At 38.4% G+C, this 25,533-nt stretch overlaps 1 protein-coding gene across 1 annotated transcript in view; it reads right to left on the reverse strand.

Moving 5' to 3' along the window:
- Window positions 1-25,533, reverse strand: part of Orc5 (origin recognition complex subunit 5) — a 53,317-nt gene that overhangs the window by 22,029 nt on the left and 5,755 nt on the right. The window contains exons 3-12 of the mRNA XM_075956107.1: window positions 25,279-25,479; window positions 21,185-21,259; window positions 18,518-18,629; window positions 14,949-15,079; window positions 7,828-7,876; window positions 7,657-7,747; window positions 6,074-6,129; window positions 4,531-4,643; window positions 3,271-3,318; window positions 551-661 (exon numbers count right to left, since the gene is read on the reverse strand). Coding sequence (XP_075812222.1) covers window positions 551-661; window positions 3,271-3,318; window positions 4,531-4,643; window positions 6,074-6,129; window positions 7,657-7,747; window positions 7,828-7,876; window positions 14,949-15,079; window positions 18,518-18,629; window positions 21,185-21,259; window positions 25,279-25,479 — 987 coding nt within the window. The remainder of the gene's footprint in view (window positions 1-550; window positions 662-3,270; window positions 3,319-4,530; window positions 4,644-6,073; window positions 6,130-7,656; window positions 7,748-7,827; window positions 7,877-14,948; window positions 15,080-18,517; window positions 18,630-21,184; window positions 21,260-25,278; window positions 25,480-25,533) is intronic.

A 25,533-nucleotide genomic window follows, 5' to 3' on the forward strand; every position in this document is an offset into this window, starting at 1 on the left:
ATTATAACTCATCAATTTAATCAGATGCTTGTTTAATCAGCAGTGATTTTTTAAAATTACTTTACTAAAAACAGAAAAAGAACGAGAAACATTAAATTGCTTTTGACATTAGTTATACTTGTAAATTCTGTGTTACCCCCAAGGGGTCTGGGTTTGGAATTCTCAATACAGCTGCCCCTCAGCATCCTCAGGAGGCTTGGCTGAAAAACCCCATAGTTGTCGAAGCTGAGGACACGCAAGTCCCATGTATGAAATAGTATGTACGTACATACAATGAACCCATCTTCAGGATACTCTAAGTCTCTTCTCTATTCCTTATCAAACATAACTTAGTGTCAATGCAAGGATCAGATATTACACTACATTGTGTACTGAGTCAGAACAAGGAAGGGCCTGCACATGCTCAGTATACAAACAAGTCACTGTCTTCTTTTTTCTGACTGTAGCTGGTTGAATCTGTGAACCCCAAACCAGGCCACACGAAGGGGCCAACCGTACTTACTAACAACAATATTCACTGTCCAGTTGAAGAGCCCAGGATGAGGCCTACCTGGGAGAAGATATTTGCGGTCGGAGCCACTCTGCTGTCCACGATGCTATACAGTATCGCTAACAGCCTGTCCAGGGGAAACGGCTTGGGTCCAAGGAGGTGATTGCTTGTCTGTAAAGGGAAGAGAGGATGAAACTCTTTCTACCATACCATATGTCTTCTACACTATCAATTCCTAGTAGTAATATACTAACAAATTTAACATTGCCCAATATCATGATTTATGGTTTTTGTTTTTTTTTTTAATTTTCGAGACAGGGTTTCTCCGTAGCTTTTTGGTTCCTGTCCTGGCACTAGCTCTTGTAGACCAGGCTGGCCTCGAACTCACAGAGATTCGTCTGCCTCTGCCTCCCGAGTGCTGGGATTAAAGGCGTGTGCTACCACCACCCGGCATGATTTATGTTTTTGCTGTGTTTATTGGCACCCACTAACTATACAAAATAATGGGTTTTGTTATGACATTTTAATACACAGTTAATGCATGTTAATCATTTTCACACCCTCCCACACCTGCAGGTCCTCTCTTCCTATCTAGCTTCCTTTACACCTGTAATTGTGTTGACTCAGTGACTTTCACTGTTACTGCTTACAGGAGCACAGGCACAGGGTGGCAGCAGGACATGTGCAGGCGTGTAAATGTCTCACTGTTGATGTCTGCACCGCATCAGTGAAGACAGGAACTATGTCACTCTTGTTAGTATTCAAGTCTCTTTTTGCACCATTTACCCCTTTGCCACTTTGTAACTTATCTGTAAAAATATTCATACATTCTATCGCCTGCCTATGAGTTCAAGAGAGTAGGGAGTAGAATTGAAGGCTCTGGTGTAGGCCTAGAATTGGATCATGGTATAAACTATGAAGAGGTGGGGGAATAATTGCATTTCTTCAAAACCGAAGAAAAGATGGACTGAAAAAATTACCCTTAGGATAAAGTATTCAAAGACCAAAGGAAACGAAGAATGCAGACGGCTTTGAAAAGGACAATAATGTCTAATGTATCTACGTAGTGTCTTAAGAAGACAGATAAAGGGAGAAGTGGCAACAAGCGAAAAGTTAATGGTCAGAAGCAAAACTAACTCAAGATAAAAAGAAATTTAACCCCAGATACACTCCAGCACAGCTATAACAATAACAAAGGGAGCAAACTGATGAACAGTAGAGAATACAGACATCAAAAAAGAAAAGGGAACAGACCTTTTTATAGCAATAACAGTGAAAGGCAAAAGATAGTAAAGTTAGTTTTTGCTTCTTAAAGTCCTGAAAACACCAGTAATTGAGAAGTGTATACTGACTTGTTTTTAAGATTGAAAACAATTCATAGCATTAAGAGTGTGGACTCTAGTCCAAAGTCCTCCACATTCAGCTGAAAGTCAGGAGCAGTTTGGGCACACCACGTAGCTGGGGCTGTCTACCTTCTAAATCCACTGATTTTTAACCTGGACCACTAACCTACTTTAAAAGTACTCAGTGATTCTCCAGAACTTCTGTCCTTCCATCTGCTTAATGACCTATTCTGTGAAATCTCATAAGGGTTCCCACCTGTGATCCCTTTCCTCACAAAAGACAGACAGGGTCTCACTCTGCAGCCCTCGCTGGCCTGGAACTCACTCTGTAGACCAGGCTGGCCTTGGACTCAAAGAATCTGCCTGCCTCTGCCTTGTGAGTACTGGGATTAAATATATAAAAAGGTACACAAGCCATAAATAAACTTATTTTAAAACCATTCTTTGCTGAAATCTTGCCATTTACTAGAGACAAGTTAATTTGTATACTAATGAGATATTTGTTTACGTAAGTAACTAAATCTTTCGAAGCAAGAGTAGAGGAGCTTCAATGTTCTACAAAGTTGATCAATATTTTGATTTTATACAAATCAGTGCTGAGAATATCACTTTGCCAACACACATCAGATGGAATGGCAGAAGTAGGCTTAAGGTATTTGCAAAGATTGCTTGAAATTCTGTCCTATGCCTAATCTAAACTTCATTTAACTCAAACAAGCACGTCAAACAGTAATTCTGAAAATCAAGTATTTTAAAATGAAACGACCCAAAAATAAACTAACTTGATACTTACATGCTGAGAAATAATGATAAAAAAGAGTAAAGATTTTTATTTCCTTTAATTAAGCTATTATAATTTTAAGAGTAGGAAACTTCATATGCGTAGTAAAAACACGGTGACTCACAACAAACATGTGTGCTTCACGTGATGGCAATGACCCCTCAGGTCAAGCATGCTTGACTTTAAGTTGGCTCTTGAATGTTTAGAAATCTTTTACTATTGACATACGGGGTCAAGACCCAGAGTTCTATAGAAGCACCTCCAAGTTTCATTGCAGAAATCTCTTTCCTGCTTAAGTGTTTATGGGTTTCTTATTTTTATTTCATCAACAGAATTTTTGTAGGTATTTGAGAGTGGAAAAGAAGAAGGTAAAAGAGTTTAATCCACTGTGTTTAACTGAACAGTACAGGGAGAGCTTTTTCATTAAGTAAGTTATTAAAAACTCGGTCAACTCAGTTTTATCTCTGGCTCCCACTTCTTCCAGTTTGCTTTCGAACAGTGCACTTAACAAAACATTATTACATTAAAAGGTAACACTACTGAGAGAAAAAGTTCTCATATGCAAATATAATTATTACATATTCATCCATTTCCTTAATTATCCTAAATCATGTTTCCCTAAATTCAAAAGTTAAGGGAATTTAAAATATAAATACCTTCTCATGTTTCTTTAGAAAGTTGGTTTTCTTGATTTTCCCATGATGCTGCAATTAAGGAAAATAAATTTTTAGATTAAGAAGCTTCGATTAGAAAGGGTAATTTGTTGAAAAGATGCCATACAAAAATGTTAATTATATATCTTTTATATATCTAAATATCACTTTTAGAAATGTTATTTTACTTATTATGATATGTTTTAGGGTAGACTTAGACTGGAAGCAGACTTTTGCACATAAAGATTATAAAATACAATAGACAATAGTGATAATTCTTAAAAGAATTTGTTACACTGACCTTAAAACTACATATTCACGATACAAAAACAGAACTACTTCTAAAGATAAACAAATGTATATTTGTCACTTAATCAGATGATAGTAATTCATGGATTATACACTGGCTGAGAACATTTGCGCACTCAAGACTCAGTAGCCAGAATGGGGTTGTCCTTGCCCCTCACAGACTAGTAACAGAAGAAAACAACAAAACAACAGCAACAAAACCTGATTACTAAGTATTCTCCCTGAGTGCTGGAGTTCAAACACCCAGAGCTTATATAAATGCAGATGAGTGTGGCAGCCTGCCTGTAATCCCAGCCTTGGAAAGAGACAGCGATGCCAGACTGGAGAGCTCAGGACTCGATGGAGAGACCCGAGATGATTTCCAACACCAAACTCCACATGCATGTCACACACAGGCATGCTCACCCTGCCCACACACATGTGCACACAAACATTAAGACGCTCATACACCACACATGAAAATGGAAAAGAAAAAGTGGAAAGGTTTTGGACTAACAATTTATTCCCAATTTCCTGTCTTCTGTAAAGCAGCTACTTTCTCCCAAGGTTAGACTGTGTGTGTAGGGCCCTTAGCAAACAGGTCCTAACTGTGTACTTGGTGATCGTAATCTGTGTCCTGCAGAAGTTTACGGAGAAACTTCAAAGCAGTCATTCCTTGTATCCACAGAGGACTAAGGACCACACAGACAATACCAAACTCCATGGATATTCAAGTTCCTCATTCAAAAATATGTATGATAGTTGTATAATATACTCTGATCTTTGGATCATCTTAGATTACCTAACATAATTTAAATGCTCTAAAAATCATTAATATATTATTTATGGAATAATGACTATAAAAATGTCTTTACATGTTTAGTACACATACAATATTTTTGAAGCTCATATGTTTGAACCTGCAAGACCAACTGTACTCCTGGGATTTTCATAAGAGTAAGAAGCTACTGTTACCTTAAGGAAGAACCTCCTGTCAGTTCTGGCCGGGTTATAGGAGGCAAGGTACGCAGCAATAAGAATAAACTTGGAGTAATACGGAAGCTCCACGTGGGTGTACGCCGAGAGACCTAAGTACAGAACACCGCGATTATCTACCAGGCTACCGTTAGGTGATAAGTGTACTCTACAGCCTACCTTTTGACACCACAGCTGTGCCCTGCTACTGCTGCAGACACTGGCACCGCAGTGCTGAATATTGTTAATGACATTCTTTGCTCTACTTGATCAGCTCCTCCCAATTTGAAGTGTAAACCCGATCATATTTTACTTTTAAGATTATTTTCTACATTAAACTTTCCCTGAAGGTCTTCTATGACCACAAAATAGGAAATTTTACTTCTACTCTAATTCTTTATTTTTACATATATAGCTCACACATGTAATATTATGTTATGTGTTAAAAGCTACTTAGATAAAGATAAAAACCCCTATTGGAGGACACTCTCCATGGAAGAAACCATATCTAGTGTACAATATACCTACAATTCTATGCACACAAGAAAGTGTGTCACACATTATCGGAGACCTTACATGTGTATTATTTAAAATCTTTGTAGTAATTTAAAGGTAACTACTCTTTCTCATTTTTTAAATGAACAAAGAGCTCAGTTTGAAGGCACAAAGCAAGTAGTACAGATAAACTACAGTCTGAAGGCTCACAGGAGCAGTGCAGGTAAACTACAGTCTGAAGGCTCACAGGAGCAGTCCAGGTAAACTACAGTCTGAAGGCTCACAGGAGCAGTACAGGTAAACTACAGTCTGAAGGCTCACAGGAGCAGTACAGGTAAACTACAGTCTGAAGGCTCACAGGAGCAGTCCAGGTAAACTACAGTCTGAAGGCTCACAGGAGCAGTACAGGTAAACTACAGTCTGAAGGCTCACAGAGCAGTACAGGTAAACTACAGTCTGAAGGCTCACAGGAGCAGTACAGGTAAACTACAGTCTGAAGGCTCACAGAAGTAGTGCAGGTAAACCACAGCATTTCCCTAACTCTGGTCATTGTCTTTCTCTCCTGCAGTATAAGACCTGTAAATCAGCTGAAGTGCCGGAAACCATCACATCATTCCCTTTCTTAAACAGAAATCTTTACATTTTTGAAAAGAAAAAAATTACATTTTAGATATTCTGAGTAATAAAATCTGGTCAGTTTGATAAAAATGCACAATAATACCTTCTTTAAAGAAAACAAACATACTTTGAAAATATAAGTACTGAAAAGGACCCTTTAAGTTAATACAAAGTTTGATTTTATTTTAGGTAAAGTTGTACCATGTACCTGGATTATTTAGGTAAAAACACTAAAGAAATATTCATTGATTTTTCACATGGTAGAAGCCAATCAAGACAGAATCTAAGGAAACACCAAACTGACATTCAGTTGAAGGAAAAGCATTAATGAAAATATCTAGCTTACATTTGCTGACTGAAGATCCTCTAACCACCATGTCTGTAATAGTTTAAACAGTATCCTGGTAATTCTCAGGGTTTTCTTTGATACCTTTTAGCTGTCCTGTGTTGTCTGTGTCCTCTTCCTGTAACTTTTCCCACTGGGAACTAAAATAAAATAGGACAGCAAAATTAGACTGAAAACACAAGAAATCAATATCCTGCAATAAGAAGAGCCCTATAGAACACATCATTTTCATTCATTAGGATATAGAAAAATAATATATACACACAGTATACATGCTGTACCTGTACAAAAACATCTGATATATATCAACAGTGTAACAAATTCCCCATTGTTAATTTTTTAATTACCTTTTTTACTCTAATTACAATAAATAAATACCACTATTCACTCAGTAAAGCTCCCAACAGTTCTAATCACTGTATGGGATAAAACTGTACATTAATTCTACTCTGGAATAACTGATTGATGATCAGATTAGAACACTGAGGCCCAAAGAGTAAGTCCTTCAAGAACACACAGTCAAAAGCAGAACTAATAAATGAATCCATATTTTTCAAAAGAGAGAGGGAAGAAAAATCAGAAACTGTACAGATGGTTAGGAACAGGCTAGAAGGATAAGGAAAGGCTTTTCAAGCAAGAGATACAAACTCGCATACTGTTCACTTACGCTCACCTTTACTGTCATTTAGATGTAAAATTAAACTCGGTGTTTACCAACAATCCTTTGCTAGTTTCCTGGGTCGTCACTCAGAGACGCCTTATGCATAGTGTTTTCTGTTCAACTCTGCTTAACCTGTTTTCTACCGTTTTGATTACTTGGCTGACAGGTTGAAAAGATAACTATTTGGCTTTACTTCTCTTTGAAAATGCTGATCAATTTTAAGGTTTTATTAACTTTCTTTTGTAAGTAACTTTTTGCTTGGAAGCCTAGAAATGATTTTCTTTTTAGTCTAAATAGTTTACACGTCTCAATGGTAGACTTAATAATGCTTCTGTCAAAGCTGCTAACAAGTTATCATGTTGTCTTATGTGGGAAAAACATGCAGCCTAGCCTGACACTGAAATAGAAAGTTTCTGGGTAAAACCAACTGGCTCTTCCAGATGAGGTCAGAGTGGGGAGGCCGTGCTTGGCTGCTGACTTTAGATGTAGTAAGGAGCCACAGTCTGATGAAGACAGCAACTGCCAGAGCTGCAGGACCGCATTCCGTGGGCTGTTTCAGGCTGGCGAGGTTTTACATCGCTGGTCTGTGGTGATTTAATAGAACATAGCACACTAGCAGAGTCTCAAATGAACCACGTGCAGAACCCGGGGTTCTATAACCCGGGGCTGTGGGCACTGGCGGTGCAGGAAAGCAGGCTTTCCTTCATTTCCGACATGCTTTCTTTACTCCAGTATTGCCCTTTGTACAACCCAGGGTTTCCTAGCTCATGAGGTCAGTTAGACATGCTGACTCTTCTCTGTCATACTTATACGAAGAAGAGGAGGAAAACACATATACTTTAGCTTAACTGAAGAAAAGCTTAGATAGGAAGTTTAAATAGTTTAGAAATTTGACGTATTTTAGAATTTAGATTTTGGATTAGGGTGCTTAATCATCAAATCCTATACAAATATACAAAACAAAAAAAAATAAAACAACCAAAAAAACTGGTGTTTATACAATTACCTTGATATCTCCCTGAGATAAACAGTCTGCATTGCTTTCTTCAGGTGAGGCTCAATATTTCTCCACAGTTTGCGAGTATCACGTTCACCTGCTACTCCCAGGAGAAAATTTTGATAATTCAAATCTTGTATAATTTTCTCCAATGAAATATTAATGATTATATTTAGTTACCTTCTCCTTTAACTACAGGTTCACAGTATTTGGGAAAATTAAGCACTGCCTATGAATTTAAAAACACAAACAAAAAGCAGAAATATTAGTTAAGAATTTTTCACATAAATTTTTTATTACAAATTAAGCAATTTTATTTAAAATTGATTTTTGAGTACAGGGTAATTCTAACTTATTACTGCAAAAAACCAACAGAAACATCAAAAAAAAGACACACTATTGGCTAAACCTTACCTAATGCATTAGGTACATATAAAATAATAAGGCATAATTTGTAGTTAGCCATAATGCTGAATAAAAAGATCGAGGTCAGACAATTAACTGCTATTTTCCAGCATGTGAATACCACCATAAATGAAGCATCACTTAATTAAGGATGATTTAAAGTATTTGCACTGGTTGCTACACGTGAGTTCTTGGCATTATCCGGGAGTACTAAAATCCATCAGAGAATAAGTCCTGAAATCTATTACATGTTTTAACAATCTCTCCAGGAATCCTAGCATGGGGAAGTGTGAGAAGAACTAACTAATCCCTACTACTTAGTATTTTCCATGCTAGACCTACTGAAGTGCGAGAAGAACTAACTAATCCCAACTACTTAGTATTTTCTATGCTAGACCTACTGAAGTGTGAGAAGAACTAACTAATCCCTACTAGAACCTAGTGAAGTGTTAGAAGAACTAACTAATCCCTACTACTTGGTATTTTCCATGCTAGACCTACTGAAATGTGAGAAGAACTAACTAATCCCAACTACTTAGTATTTTCTATGCTAGAACCCTACTGAAGTGTGAGAAGAACTAACTAATCCCTACTACTTAGTATTTTCCATGCTAGACCTACTGAAGTGTTAGAAGAACTAACTAATCCCAACTACTTAGTATTTTCCATGCTAGACCTACTGAAATGTGAGAAGAACTAACTAATCCCAACTACTTAGTATTTTCCATGCTAGACCTACTGAAATGTGAGAAGAACTAACTAATCCCAACTACTTAGTATTTTCTATGCTAGAACCCTACTGAAGTGTGAGAAGAACTAACTAATCCCTACTACTTAGTATTTTCCATGCTAGACCTACTGAAGTGTTAGAAGAACTAACTAATCCCAACTACTTAGTATTTTCCATGCTAGACCTACTGAAATGTGAGAAGAACTAACTAATCCCAACTACTTAGTATTTTCCATGCTAGACCTACTGAAGTGTGAGAAGAACTAACTAATCCCAACTACTTAGTATTTTCCATGCTAGACCTACTGAAATGTGAGAAGAACTAACTAATCCCAACTACTTAGTATTTTCCATGCTAGACCTACTGAAGTGTGAGAAGAACTAACTAATCCCAACTACTTAGTATTTTCCATACTAGAACCCTACTGAAGTGTGAGAAGAACTAACTAATCCCAACTACTTAGTATTTTCCATACTAGAACCCTACTGAAGTGTGAGAAGAACTAACTAATCCCTACTACTTAGTATTTTCTATGCTAGAACCCTACTGAAGTGTGAGAAGAACTAATCCCTACTAGAACCTAGTGAAGTGTTAGAAGAACTAACTAATCCCTACTACTTGGTATTTTCCATGCTAGAACCCTACTGAAATGCAGTTTCAGTTAGTAAACGCACAGAGCTGGCATTTACTAACATGATTCTGATCTCAAGCATTTTATGATTTAATTTTGGAGCCCAGAGCAAAGACGGACATAATAATAGTATAAATTCAAATTCAGAGGACAATAATAAGTATTGCAAGTCACTACAGAGAGAAAGGACAACAAGAGCTATCTGCTGATTCTTACACTGACTTAGAGTCTCACATTAACAAACTCCGCAGCGTTCTCCAGCATCGTGCCCAATTCTCCTACCCCAGTTCTCCAATAGCTGCACATTTCTACCATTTGTTAACTTTCTGTGAATGTGACAACGCACCGTAATCCAGGCAACTGGAAGCATTTAACTTAGGGATCGTAACCGCAGAGGGTGAGTCCATGACCATCATGGGGAGGTGGCGGCAGGCTCTGCACTGGAGTGGGAGGGAGCTGAGAGCCTACATAGAACTTCAAAGCCTGCCCCCAGCAACAAACCTCTTCCAACAGGACCCCACCTCCTAATCCTTCCCAAACAGTTCTATCAACTGGGGACTAAATATTCAAACATGAACCCATGGGCCATTCTCAGTCAATCCACCACAGATTCACTATGGCATAACAGGAATTCATATTCACTAGAACCTTAAACAATATCGCTAATTTCCAAGAAACACAAAACTATAAGGCTGCTAATAAAAACCACAAAACTGCTCCAAAACCAGGCAAGATCATTTTAGATTGGTTTTGATACTACAAATTTTCACCATAACTGCATATCTCCTCACATGTCCCCATGACAGTTATCAAGTTTAAATATTTTTAGAAGTTCCATCAATAAATAGGAAAAGCGAAGGACACGGTGTAACTTTATTAGGAACTGACAACAAGCTCAGTGAACATTCGTGTCCACCACAGCGAGAGAAGCAGAGCTCAGAAAGCACAACTATCGGGGCTCCCTGATGACCACCTGCTGAGAAGAGCACTTGCTATGCACGCCCTCTGGTGGCTGAAGAAACAGATGCCAAGGACTTCCTTCCTACAAGCACAAGATTCTGTTTACCTAAAACTGAATTGTCAATCTGTGAGGTGAGCTGAGAAATTATTTCTAAACCAATAAAGAACACTTTTATTAAAGCCCGATTCAGGTAAAGAGAATATTTCCCATTGTTCTAAAGGAGAGACTTGTATTACTTTAGGTGGTAAACAATCGATTATAAATACTGACATGGCTGCAAAGTTAAGACGCTTTTCCAACTCTTCCTCAGTGAGATTTCCAGCATGGTTTCACTCTAACAGGCAAGATCATTTGCTGAAAGATAGTCTAAGCCATGCAAGGTGTAGTAAGAATTTCAAGGAGACCCCTTAGCGTCCCCACACCTCCCGGTTCAATCAAACACTAATCTGGGCATTGCCGAGCAGAGATGTTGCAGATGAATTAAGATCCCAAAGAGTTCCAATAGGGAAGACTGTCAGGTGAGCCAGAGCTACTCACGGGAGAGCCTTCTGTCTGGTTGGTCACAGAAGTCAGTGGGTACAAGGGAACTCAAGCACTGTCCCTTGCTGGCAGATGGAGCTGACCACTGTACCTTCTCTAGGAGGCCTGAGGGAGACATATACCATCTAGTCACCAGGGCCATGAAACTTCATTCTTATAACCCAAAGGAACAGATGTATCCCCATAACCTCAAGAAGAAAATCCATTCTACACAAAATTTTGATTTCAGCTTTAATAAACAATGAAGAGAGAACTTAGCAACACAGTGCCTGGTTTGTGACCTACAGACTAGTGAGCTAATAAATGTATGTTATTTAAGATACCAAATATGACAATTTCACATGTAGCAATAGAAAACCAACATGCACCAGCAGCACAGACACTGAGATCGATAATTAATAAATGGGACCTCCTGAAACAGAAGCTCCTGTAAAGTAAAGGACACATCAGTAAGACAAAATGGCAGTCTTACAGGATGGAAAAAGATCTTCACCAACCCCACATTTGACAGAGGACTGTTCTTCAAAACTTATAAAGAGCTCAAGAGACTAGACATCAAAATACCAAATAATCCAATTAAAAATGGGGTACAGACCTAAAGAGAGAATTATCAACAGGAAAATCTCAAATGGCCAAAAGAACTTAAAAGAATTGCTCAGCATCCTTAGTCACCAGGGAAATGCAAATCAAAATGACTCTGAGATACCATCTTACACCTGTCAGAATGGCCAAGATCAAAAACACCAACGGCAGCTCATGCTGGAAAGGATGCGAAGTTAAGGGGAACACTCCTCCACTGCTGGTGGGCGTGCAAACTTATACAACCACTTTGGAAGTCAGTATGACAGTTTCTCAGAAAATTAAGACCCAGATATACCACTCTTGGGCATAGACCCAAAGGATGCTCAATCATACCATAAGGACACTGCTCAAGAATCTTCACAGCAGTGTTATTCATAATAGTCAGAACATGAAAACAACCCAGATGCCCGACAACCAAAGAATGAATGAAGAAAATGTGGTACATTTACACAATGGAGTATTAACTGAAAAACAAAACAAAACAAAAACAATGACATCATGAAATTTGAAAGCAAATGGATGGAAGTAGGAAAAGTTATCCTGAGTGAGGAAACCCAGACCCAGAAAAACAAACACTGTATGTACTTATTCGTAAGTGGATACTAAGTGTTAAACAAAGGACAACCAGGCTACAATCCACAGCCCTGGAGAAACTAGGTAGCAATGAGGGTCCTAAGAGGGACATAAGGATTGCCCTGTGAACAGGAAATACATGAGATCTCCTTGGTAAACTGGGGGTGGGGGAGTAGAGTGGAGGGAATAGGGGATGGGAACATGAGGGATCAGGATAGTTAAGTTGGGGAAGGATGGAGAATGGAGAATTTGGTCCACATGGGACCAATCAAGGCCTTCTGCATGTGGTGACAGTTGTGTAGCTTGGTTTGTTTGTGGGGCCCTTAGCATATGTCCCTGGCATATGAGCTGGCTTTTTGGAACCGATTCTCGCCCATCTTTGATGCAGTGGCGAGAAGCTTGGTCCTGTCTCAACTTGATATGCCAAACTTTGCTGACTCCCATGGGAGGCTTTACCCTTTCTGAAGGAGTGGATAATGGGGGACGGGGATTAAAAAGGAGGTGAGGGAGAGAACGGGAGGAGAGGAGGTAGGGGAAACTAAAGTTGGTATGCAAAATAAATTTTAAAAAATTAATGAAAAAAGAAAACCAACATACATACTGAAGTATAAAAACAAAAATACTCCAGAGCCAAGTTGATATAATTCTGAATTGTTTTGGTTGTTTAGAATCTCATCTCTTTCTTAAATACTGAAGGAACAAAAATCAGAACTAAGAACGCTTGAATTAACACTCACTAACTCATACTGATTCCAACAAGCAATAAGTTGTGTGAAGAACTTCTAAATACTTATGTGTATTAACTCCTCAGTCCTTCAAAATATCCAGTGTGACAGACATAACTACTGTGCCCACTTTACAGATGACTTAATCTCCAATGACCATAGAAAACTGCTTTCAAATGCATCAAATATCAGGACAGAAGCAACCCTTCCATGATAATCGACCAATCTTAAAATAGATATCCAGAAACAGCTTGAAATGAGAAAATAAGCTTCAAGTAACCAAGTGCAAAGATACTTCCACAACCAACTACAAATACACAGGAAAAAAGATGGCACCCTAATCAATGGCAAAAGTAAGCATGATATGACTGAAAACCAGAAGGAAGCATGGCTGACCATCAGTACCTGACAAACAGAAGGAAGTGTGGCTGACCATCAGCACCTGACTGAAAACCAGAAGGAAGCATGGCTGACCATCAGTACCTGACAAACAGAAGGAAGTGTGGCTGACCATCAGTACCTGACAAACAGAAGGAAGCGTGGCTGACCATCAGTACTGACAAACAGAAGGAAGCATGGCTGACCATCAGTACCTGACTGACAAACAGAAGGAAGCGTGGCTGACCATCAGTACTGACAAACAGAAGGAAGCATGGCTGACCATCAGCACCTGACTGACAAACAGAAGGAAGCGTGGCTGACCATCAGTACCTCACAAACCAGAAGAGAACAGTGTCAGAGAAACTGAATTCCTCTGCGACCTGACAGGATGAACAGAAAACAACAGGTCACCCCATATGCCTCAAATGTATGACGTTTTAAAAAATATGCAAAACTCAGGTTAAGCAAATAGGCTGCTGTGTTTGGCATTAGATAAGTATAAAATACCACCTTCAGTTAGCTTTTCTAACAATTATAATTACTAATTTTGGACTACCAAATGCATTTTCAGAGAAAGCAAAGCTAAATGAATATTCAGAATGGTATTTTATTTCCTCCTGTCTTTTGTTGCCTACATAGGCAATAGAAACTCCTAACGCAGATTTAAATGCACACACAGAAAAAAAAATGCTTGAAAAGAATCTTATGTAGGCTACTTATGACATTTTCATAAATACACCATTTACAAACTTTGAAATAAGTAACACTATGCATCTGATGGAAAGTAAGTGTCTCAACTCCTTCATGTCCTAGGCATGGAGAAAATAAGAACCCTTTGTCCTGTGTAACGCTGTCTTCAGGGTGTGAGGACTTTTACATCTGCTAGCATTGCCAGTGGTAAAGACATTCCCGCCTTCTTCCTTTCACAACTCCAAACCCAAGCAAAGGGAAAAAAGTTAGGCATGATCATTTCCCAAACCTCTAGCAAAATATAAACAACTATTCTAGTCTTTGTCAAAGTTAAAGCCTTTTATACAAAAATCACTAACTGGCCAGTGAAGATCTATAATTAAAGCTTCTTGCCATATTCTAATGGCAAGCTCCTAGGCCAGTCACGACATAAATAAAAACTGGAGGAAGGTGATATAAAAATTAGCAGTAGGATACTAAATTGCTTGTTATTACATCTCCTGCTATTTTTCATTTTTACTTTAATGGTTTCCATAGTTTCTGTAACTAGAGAGAGAATCGGTAACTAAAAGCACTTGCTTTTCTGAGGACTAGAGCTTGAATGCTGGCTCCTATGTACGGAACCAGGGTGGGTGCCACACACACCTGTACACCAGTGATGAGGAGGGAAGAGATAAGAGCCTCACTGGAGTCTCCTCACTGCCAGTCCAGAAGAGACATGTAAGCTCCAGGTTCCCGAGAGACCCTGCCTCAAAATAGTAAGAGACAGAGCAGGGCCCTATCAGCCTCCTCAAGCCTCTGCTCGCACAGCTCGGCACTCATGTGCACCAACAGATACAACACACGCACACACTCCTAACAATTAACACATGGACCTGACACTGAATGCAAGTTTTCTCATCAGGTTTAGTATGAACTAACCCACAGACATCAATCCTTTTAAGGTATATTAGCCTTAAAAAGCCTTATCCAAATTTCTGAAGTATTTTCTCAGTTTCTGGCCTGTGCTAAAATTTTCTAAATGGGACAATATTAAAGGACATAAACATGTGTTTGTGTGCGCACACAAAATGCCCACTTACCAGATGTCTGAGCTCTTTCAGATCTCGGCACACAGTGTAGAAAACTCCAAGAAGAATATTAATATAGGCAGCATAAAAATCAGCTGAGTACTCTGGAGGGTGGTCGTGGGACAGGATCTTTTGGAGGTTCCCTGTTCAGAGAATACAGACTCACTCAACAGCACGGAAACATCATCATTACGTTCCCGGATGTTATAAATGTTTTTAAGAAAACAAACATTTAGGTCCAACAATAATTAGAGAAAATAAGTGATTACTAGTTAAAAAAGTATAATTCTATGATAGAATAATTTGTGTTTCTTTTCTTCATGGCACAAAAATGATGGTTTAATTCCCTCCCAAACATATGTGAGCTTACACTAACGAGGTAACCTGACTGGGGACCTCTCCACGGCTGACAGGTGAGAGACAGCTGCTAGAGCTCCTGGTTGAGGGCCAAGTTCATCCCCAGCGGAGGATGGTTTAGTCAGCTGTACTGATGTAAAAGACGCCCCATTAACTCCTCAAAACTGGTCTGATTTGTCCTACAATTGCTTTTAGGGCAAGTCCTACCACAGAAGGAAAAGCCAATCTAACATAGACTGAACTTTTCTGTAATAAATAATTAACAGTGGATGGATATAATCAAATGTCAAACAACATGCAATAAAGGACTGTGGTACCTGAACAGGGAAAACAGGTGAATCCTACCATCAACCCAGTTTTCTCTCCCCTGCCCCCTCCATGGAGCCCTGGCTGTCCTGAAACTCTGGGTGGACCAGGCTGGCCTTGAATACACAGAGATCTGCCAGCCTCTGCTTCCCAAGTGCTGGGATTAAAGGTGCATGCTATCCCTGCCGGGTCCAACAAGGTTCTCTAACCTGAGTGCAGTACAAAGAGTCCCAAAGGAGCTCAATAATGTTACTGAGTTGAGGAGAAGGAGGACAGGGTAGAGTTAAGATAGCTTCAGTTTACAGACACGTTTCCAAGAAAGGCAAAGGCCTGCCAAGAGGTCTTGAGTTCATATTAATTTGTACATGCACAGATTAAGGCCAAATAAGAACAAATGGAAATTAGAGAGATGGACAAAAAGCAATTAATGAGAACTAAAAGTCACATGGGTTTATTAATTTATATTAATTTTTAGTCAGAATGCAGAGACCATGATGAGGCATGAGCAGAGATGGGGCACTGAGAAGAGAGTGCAAAAGGTGCTAGGTCTTTGGGGGAAAAAAGCTAAAACTAGCCCTGGAGTAAAGACAATTCTAGATCCCTTCTCCCAAATACATCAAACATAGCCTCAAAATGCTCAAATCATAATGTCTATCATTCTGTTAACTAAATAAATAAGAATAAAAAGGTAGATAAATGAAGCCAGCAGGAAAAACAATAAGAGAAGCAAAGCGTTAGAGTATTATAAACATCAACAAGATAAAGAAAAAGCAAAAAGAGTTCTATGATGAAAAATTCCAGAGGATGGCAAGATTAACCTCAGGAAAAAGGATGGTGAATTTAAAGACAGAGAAAGAAAAACTGTATCAAAAAAAGTAAAGGAAAAAATAAATTTAAATAAGCCCCAATGGTACACTACCAAGTGACATAAAATAAATAACACAGACCTGGAGGAAATAAAAGTTGTAAGTGGAGACAAAGCCTATGAAGAAATACTGGCTAAAAGTTTTGCTTACATCAGTGGTTTTCAACAGGTGGGTCATGACCTCTTTGGGGTTGAACAACCCTTTCATGGGGGTTGCCGTATGACCATCAGAAAACACACATATTTACATTATGGTTCATAACAGTAGCAAAATTATAGTTATGAAGTAGCAACAAAAATAATTTTATGGTTGGGGGTCAACACAACATGAGGAACTATATTAAGGGCTCACAGAATCAGGAGGTTGAGAATTGTCTTAGATGAAACTATAAATTTATAATAGATCTAGAATAACAAAAACACATTAGACTATATAATAAAAGCTATTTTCTTTCTTACATTTCTATTTTATTAAAACCAAAAGAGTATTACAGGTGTCTAATAAACAGTACCAAGGGGCTTACAGGAGGAAGGAAAACACAGGACAGAGGTGGAACACACAGCTTGTGCAGTAGGAAATTGTAAGTCCCTGACTTTTTCATATTGTTATCAGAGCAGGACTTAACTATGCTGACAACAACTAAGCCACACCTAAGCAGAGGGAGAACAAAGCAAACACGCCCCTAAGAGACACAGTCTTCTGCACCTGTGAGGAAGGCTACAACTGGGAAGGTGTCCTTGAAACCAGAGCCACATCCCTAAAAATGCAGGGCTGTCAGGCTAACACGACGGGGCCCCAGTAGCTGCCAGTCTCTCTGCCTGGATTCCATGCTGCACATGATTTGGTTTACCAATTAATGTTTCAGTTTTGAATAGAAAATTATGAATATAGTGCTTATGCTATGCATAGAAAGGCCCTAAAACTTAATAAACAGATGTAACATGACTCCATTTATCATACACTTAACAGGTATGTTTTCCTACAGGACAAAATCGAAAAGACTGCTATATTTAATTTTTCCTGAAATTCCATCTATGCTGCTTTGTATCTTACAAAAAATCAGATTCTACAATTATATCATACTTTTGTAAAACCAGCACAATTTCATAATTTCCTTAACTTTGAAATAGTTTTTCAATATTTGAAACTAAGATGGAAAACAGGAAAGGTCAAAAGCAACTGTTTACTAAAACCCTTTGAATAAGCCTTTCCTTCATTATTTTGTGATTTGTATGGACGAGAAGCTATTAAAAATAAGGTTTTCATCTATTTTGAGTTCCCTTAAATAAAAAACAGTTAATTAGCTAAAGCAGGAGGTGTTATTTGGTTTCCGTTCTTGTGAAAACAGGCAAAGCTGTGTTGCTCTTGGCAATGAATGTTTATAGCCCAGGAGCTGAGAGGAACAGTGTTAACAAGGCCAAGATCACAGGACGCTATTTTCTCACAGCCCGCTACAGCACCTCATGCTTCACAGCTCTAACCTGAGTCAGCGGTATCCTATCTGTATAATCATGGCTCAAATTCATTAACTACAAGGCCAGTAAACAATACAAAAGTATTGTGTTCATTCAAAGAGATAAATTATTAGACCCTATAAAATTTAAGATTAAACATAAACCCCAAGAAAATACACAAAAGAACTAGCAGTAGGCACAGTAAGAGTTACAGCAATGACAAAATTTTATAAACTCAAGATACATGGAACTTAATCCAGGTATATGATAAAGATTTCTCTACAGTTCTAACGTGTTACGAATCTCGTATACTTCTTTCTTGTGTAGATGTTCTAATCACAGGATACACACAAGAATGAATTAGAGATGATGAAAGTTTACCCTAGCAAACACATGAGACCTGTTCTGCTCATTCATGATCATGAGTGAGAACAGACCCTTCACGGTTTCAAAATCAAATTTCTGCAATGCAGGAATACAAGCATTTTGAGACTGGCAACAAAACTAAACAACTGAAGATACCGAAGTACCTCAGGCTAACCACGGCATAGTTCTGAAGAAAAGACAAGGGTTATTTGCTCAAACAATTAAAACGTACCTATGCTATAATCAGGGAAATACAAGACAAATGGTTCAAAGCATCCGGTGTTTGGACGAAACTTTTCCCAAATGATCTCACTGAGAAAGATAACAGTCACATTTCTGTCAGTCTGCAAAGAAAAGGGAAGAAAAGTAACATAGTATTTAAGAATCTGAGGGCAGTAATTCCCTTTGGATTTATCTTCAACTGAATTCTGCAAAGCTTAACATATGCAATAAATTATTTGCATATTAATAAACCATATTTAAAAAAACCTAATCAGGGAGCTCAACCATTTGCAAATTTTCATACATAATTGCTTGGAATTTCCATAAAACTGTAGGTCAATCAACATCCCAGTTACTCACGAGCGCCAGAGCGGTCGCGTAAGAACGTGTTCTGTAGATACTAAGAAACACATCTGCTTGGAAAAATTAAGACAAAATCCTGTGAGAATTTTCTAAAATCTTGATGGGTATTTCCCATCATTAAAATATTTACAGCAACTCAGAAAAAAATAAACAAAGAATTGGATAAAAGATTTGTCATGTTGTGTAACTTCATATTATTAAGAAATACTAAAGCTTTCTGTTTGTTTTCAAATTATTGAGAAACATTAATGGCCACTATATATTAAAAATACAAATAACTGTAACTAATAATATCCTTCTAAATCATCAATGCTAAGTAAAAGAGGTTATCTTTTGAAATATATTTAAAAATTTCCCTTAGTTTACCAAAAGCAATAATGAAAGCTGAATGTGCCCATTATCCTTTAAGAGACTCGTCACAAATGCCTGTGCACCAGCTAGAACTCATCCTGACACCCCTTCCTTTTCCACACAGGCTTTCATTTTCCAAAATTCTTTATGGCTAACAATGCAGATGTGGTATCTGCTCTGGTCTGTAAGCATTCTTAGAATCCAGTTTCATATGTAAGTTGCACTACATTTTGGGGAAAATCTACTATTTGATTCCTAGCAAATGTGGTTCTTGTATGCTGTATGTATGTAAAAAATAGAAAATGCTTTTATTAAGTTCCTCTGAAATGGAATACAATTCAAAATCAAGTATCCACTCAGAAATGTTAAACTGATGGTTCCCTTTCCAGTAGAGATTATAATAAAACCTCAAATTTTCTCCTAGTAGTTTCTGTAACAAAAACAAACGTGAAAGTCCTTATTATTGTCACGGGATTGTTACTAGGTATGTAGAGGAAGCATGAAGGGTGAGAATAAGGTCTAGGTAGTCAGGGTGGGAAGCAATGAGTCAAGGCCTACAGAAACCACAAATGTAAGCGGAGACTGTGCGTTCGTCCCAGCCGCCCAGACCCAAACAGAAACTATATTACAATACTGTTTGGCCGATGTCTCAGGCGTATTTCTAGCTAGCTCTTATATCTTAAATTAACCCATTTCTATCCATCTATGTATCACCACAAGGCTGTGGCCTACCAGGAGGTATCTTTCTCCTTTGGTAGCTACATGGCATCTCCCTGACTCTGCCTACTCTCCCTATATATCTCTATTCAGATTTCCCACATGGCTTTACTTTGCTAAGCCATTGGCTGAAACAACTTTATTTATCAATCAATAAAAGTAACACATATACAGAAGGGCATTCCACATCACACAAACACCTACAAAAACAAAACAGATGAACAAAAACCAAAATGAGGACTGAAAACAGGCAGGCACCTTGTAACAGCAATAATCACTAAGAGTGAGCCTCGGACCCCAAGGCCGACTCACTGATTGATTGCTCCCTCTAGCTCTCCACCCAACTCTGCCCACCTGCGGGACACAGCATTTCAGCGGCACTGGGAAGTCTCTTACACCTGCAGCACTCTAACTGCTTGGATCAGAACTACCCCAGTCAGCTCATGTATGTGAACAGCTGGTCCCCGGCTGTTTTACAGTTGGGAGGGTTATGGAAGATTCTGCCTTGGTTCTCAGAACAATGCTACTAAACACTTTAGTACAAATGAACATATAGCTAGAAAGTATAATCTATTTATGTTCAAACCACTGATAAAATAATAAAATCAAAATAAGCGTACAATCAGCCACAAAATCAATAAGGTCTAAATTACTCTTGATTGAAGAGGACAATGGTACTGTTCTGCTCAGACAGCTCTTTGTCTTGGTGAGTAAAACCCTAGCGGGATATGCATAACTATCCCGAACCGAGCATTCCTGGGTGGATACTAGTGAGGACTGAATTCTCTCATCAATTTTCTTTCTTCAAATTATTCAAATCTCTGTGCTTTTTCCCTGTAACCACTGATAATGTGCATATTCAATCTTTCCTACTATCATGACAACTGCAGTTGACTGAAGATAGTTCGGTGAGACCATACTAGCCGAGTGAAGAGCTGCACGCTGACAAGGAGTGGCTAGCAGATAGCAAACCAGACGATCAGAATAACTACACCATGACTTCTGTAGATCAAAATGAAGGAACGTGTAGATATCGATGTCTAACCCCCTCTCATTAATGACTAAAGACTTGAAATTCTTTAATAGATGGCAACTTACTTTATAATTGAAAGCTAAAATAATTTATTAAGTCTACCAAATCATAAATTAATACCACTATGTGAAAAGACTGAACTTTAATCATAACAACATATTGGGGAGGGAACATATGATCTACCGAGGGAAACCCACTCTGTATATTACTTACCAATTCTTGCAACCTAAGAAAGCCAGGCAAAAGATTTGCTTCCATGTCTCTTAGATATTCAGCTTTATCCAGAACCTTAAAGAGAAATCTACATGAAAATCAAATTCATTATGTATTTTATAAAGAATAACATACTATAAGATTTTTAAACTTTCCATGTTACAAAGAAAAAAATGTAGCGTTTTAAAGTAAGCTTAAATTTACTTTCAAAAGGCTATTTACACATTAAAAACATATTTCAAAGAGATTAAGCTAAAAACAGATTGCTAATAAAATTTTTTAATCCAAATATCCAAAGAGAAAACACGTCATTGCTATATTTCTAATTGTACTACCCACAAAACAGGGTGTGAAGTACTCTGACTCTATCTCCCCACTTATAAAAATTACAAGTCTTTATTACCCAAGAAAGACAGAAGTATATTCTAAAATTTATCACACAGAACTTTTCTTGATTGAACTTTACAGCTACGCATGCAATGTTTAAACTGCTAGATAGCTCTAAGATTAAGTTTTGTTCAAAGTTATAATGCTTTTGTCATAATGTTTCCTAAAACATACAGACACTAGACATATACAGTGGACATTTATGAATAATATATAAAATAGAACAGCAAAGCCGGGCGGTGGTGGCGCATGCCTTTAATCCCAGCACTCAGGAGGCAGAGGCAGGCGGATCTCTGTGAGTTCGAGGCCAGCCTGGTCTACAAAAGCTAGTTCCAGGACAGGAACCAAAAGCTATGGAGAAACCCTGTCTCGAAAATCCAAAAAAAATAAATAAATAAAATAAAATAGAACAGCAGAATGGTGATGAGTTCGGTCATGTTAGTAACTATTAAAACTGACCAATGAAGTCATATGAGTACTCCTTATAAAAAATATAACCAGTCACATTATCATACATTTTAAAATTTGGCATTATTTCCTAATATCATCAAATAGCCAATACTCAAATTTTTCCACACTTGTCCCCCCCAAAAATGCCTCATTAGTAGCATGGATGGGTCAAGATTCATGAAAGCATGCGTTCATACAGGACAAAAGGAAAAATACTTGATTTCCCCCAATTACCAATTTCTTATTCTGAGTTTTTGCCCATTTTCTTTTTTGTAATATTACTACAGACCTAATGGCTTAAAACAGATTTAAAATTTATTTCTCACAGTTCTTGGAAGCCAAAAACTTAAAGAGAGTTTCACCAAGCGAAATTAAGGTATTAGCAGCACTATGGTAACTCCAGTGGCTCCTGGAAAAAACCAAGCTCCTGCCTTTTCCATCTTCTGGTAGCCTCGATCGCTGTGGTACTGGAATAATGCGGTTTGTTACCCACATCATTGCAGTCCTAAAGGCAAATATCCTCAACCTTCTGATTTCCTGCAGCTTTTACAGTCTGGTCTTGTCCACCTGTGTAGCACACTTAGATATCTCTATCGACTGACATTTAGGATTAGAGTCTGTTTCCTCCCAGATAATCTGGGTGGATCTCTCCACCTTAAGAGCCTTTTTCCAAATGAAGTAGGATTTCCAGGGCTCAGGGTCAGGACTTGGTGTTTTCTTGGGGCTATTACTTGAGTACTGCAGTGCATAGTAAATTACATCTCCAGGTAATCAATAAATTGGAGCTTTGTGATTTTTTTTGTTTGTTTGTTTGTTGAGACAGGGTTTCTCTGTAGCTTTGGTGCCTGTCCCAAAACTAGCTCTTGTAGACCAGGCTGGCCTCGAACTCCCAGAGATCCGCCTGCCTCTGTCTCCCGAGAGCTGGGATTAAAGGCATGCGGCACCACCGCCCGGCTGTGATATTTTTTAACTATTTATCTAATATGTTCCTAATTTCATGTCTTTTTTTCTTCTTGTCTTGTTAACTAACCCACTGAGTGCAGTTAGGGCTGCCTGTATGTGTATGAGAGTGAGGGCATCCACCGGAGCATGGGCAATCTCACAGGGGCCACACCCTGCAGAAAACCAGCTCTTCCTTCCTTAGCGGTCACCAACTGCCAACAGCTCGCAATGAGGGATAGCGACCTCATGAGCTCCTCCTCAAACAAGAAATGCTGGCTGGCTTGATCTTTGCAGACAGCCACAGCTGATCCTGGTTCATGGCTTCATAACCCTGGTTTGCCCAATCTCTGTCCTCTCTTCCCTTGTTCTCTGAGGCTTGCCTGGAGAGGTATACTGATACAGATGTTGTATTTAGGGCTGAGATTCCCTAGTCACTTATTCTCTGTACTTCTGACCAACTCTAAGTGCCTGTATTCAAAGTCATCTACTGGGGAAAAAGGAAGCTTCTCTAGTGAGCTCTTAGCTGTGCTAATCTAGGCAGTTTGATACTATGTCCATTCAGCAAAGGAACAATATTAGGTTCTCCGTTTGGGCCTTTGACTTCTCAGGCCACAGGTTCTGACCAAGCTTACAGCAGTTTCCTCCTAAGGAATAGGCCTTAAGTCTAACCAGAAAGTGACTGGATCCCCCCAAGACATTACTATTGCACCAATGGCCATATCCTGCCAGGCTACTTGTTACTGGAGCTCACAGGGTTCACAGCGAGGTAAGACGGTTGATGACTTTTCTCCCCCAGCAGCCTGCGAGCACGTGACAATGTGAGAGCCAGGCAGAGGGGAAGCTCCCAGGTCAGTACCAGCTTGACTTAACTCATCCTTAAAGAGGGGAAGCTCCCAGGTCAGTACCAGCTTGACTTAACTCATCCTTAAAGAGGGGAAGCTCCCAGGTCAGTAACAGCTTGACTTAACTCATCCTTAAAGAGGGGAAGCTCCCAGGTCAGTACCAGCTTGACTTAACTCATCCTTAAGTAGTCAAATTGTCTTATATCTGGGCAGTATGAGCCTCTTCAAATCGGCTCCCATGCTCTCCATAACAAACCCAGTAGTCAGTGAGAGTCTCCTAACTTTAAAATGTGACAAGATGTTCTGTGTTATCTAGTGCATTACCTAGTTCTCTCCCCCCCCAAAAAAGAACCCATTTTAATACCATAAATATTCATACTTTAATAATAAATCTTCTTGCAAATTACATAATCATTTAAATAAGGAATAAAATTAAGATGCAGGATAGTTTCCCTGAATAATCTAGATATTTTATCTTGCAACAACGTATGAGAATAATTATATTTAAATATTCAATTCTTAGTTCTGGCCAACTAAAGGTACAATTTACTACAATAAAGATATAAAGTAGTCTTTCGATGATACATTCTCATTAGGAAATTTCTCAACAATCTCTGTTTAAATAACTCTCTAAGCTAGAACACTAACTCAAAAGAATTGGTCCACTTTAGTGAAAAAATACAAAGCAGAAATAGCAAATTAAGAGTTTATTCTTTTAATCTGATAATGATTAACTGTTATAACTCATGACTTCATTATTCTAATTTATGATCCTTCTTCAAAAGCTATTATCAGATAACTATGATTCAAAAGGAAAACTGAGATGTAAATATTATTCTTAATGATTTATAGTAAGGTATTCTAGTAGATTCTCAATTTGTAAGACACAATAAGCAGAAAAATTTTAATAAACAGAAAAATTCTTAACCAACTTTCTATATTATTTTCTAAGTAGTAAAGGTTACAGATTTTTAGTTACAGACCAGTCTAAACTTGTTCTACACCAAATATCTGTATACTTTTCTACCCTAATGTTTAGCCAATAACAAATGCTTCTTGGGTACTTACCTCAGAGTATGGCCTAGCGCTCGCTCTCTCTCTCTCTCTCTCTCTCTCTCTCTCTCTCCTAATCTCACTAAGCCTACAAATTCTGTGTTTGCCAAAGGCAGCCACGTATTCTCGAACCAATCCTTCTCATCTTCTGTCACTTACATCATGTAACCACCCTTCCCTGAGACAACTTCTATACACTATATTTAGATATTCAACTTCTACAGAGATGGCCCTCTGTGGATATGGATTTCTGTTAAGCAAAGGCCCCTTTTGGCAGTCGTTATAACACATGTTTGTATCACTAAAGCACCTTCCACGGAGCACTATACAAAATAAGACTCAAAATAAATATATGGAAGTGGATCTACGACACAATCAGTTTTCAAATGAAAGATGATATAATCACGTTAAATTACTTACAATATATACAGTCTGATCCTTGAGATTTTCAGTACTGGTCACTTGCTTAAACAATCGAACAAAGTCATTAAATGTTTCACAGGTGATTTCTGTAGGACAGTCTGCCTCAGAAGAATTGAGATGACTCAACTTGTTTAGAATTTGTTCCAAAAGTAGTTTCGAAGTAAAGCACTCAACACAGTTCACAAAGGCATGCGGGAGCTGAAAACCAAAACCGAAACAGAGTAAACAAAAGCATATAGTTTCTGCTGATCG

The sequence above is a fragment of the Microtus pennsylvanicus genome, chromosome 22 (assembly GCF_037038515.1).
Source record: "Microtus pennsylvanicus isolate mMicPen1 chromosome 22, mMicPen1.hap1, whole genome shotgun sequence".
Classification (NCBI taxonomy): domain Eukaryota; kingdom Metazoa; phylum Chordata; class Mammalia; order Rodentia; family Cricetidae; genus Microtus; species Microtus pennsylvanicus.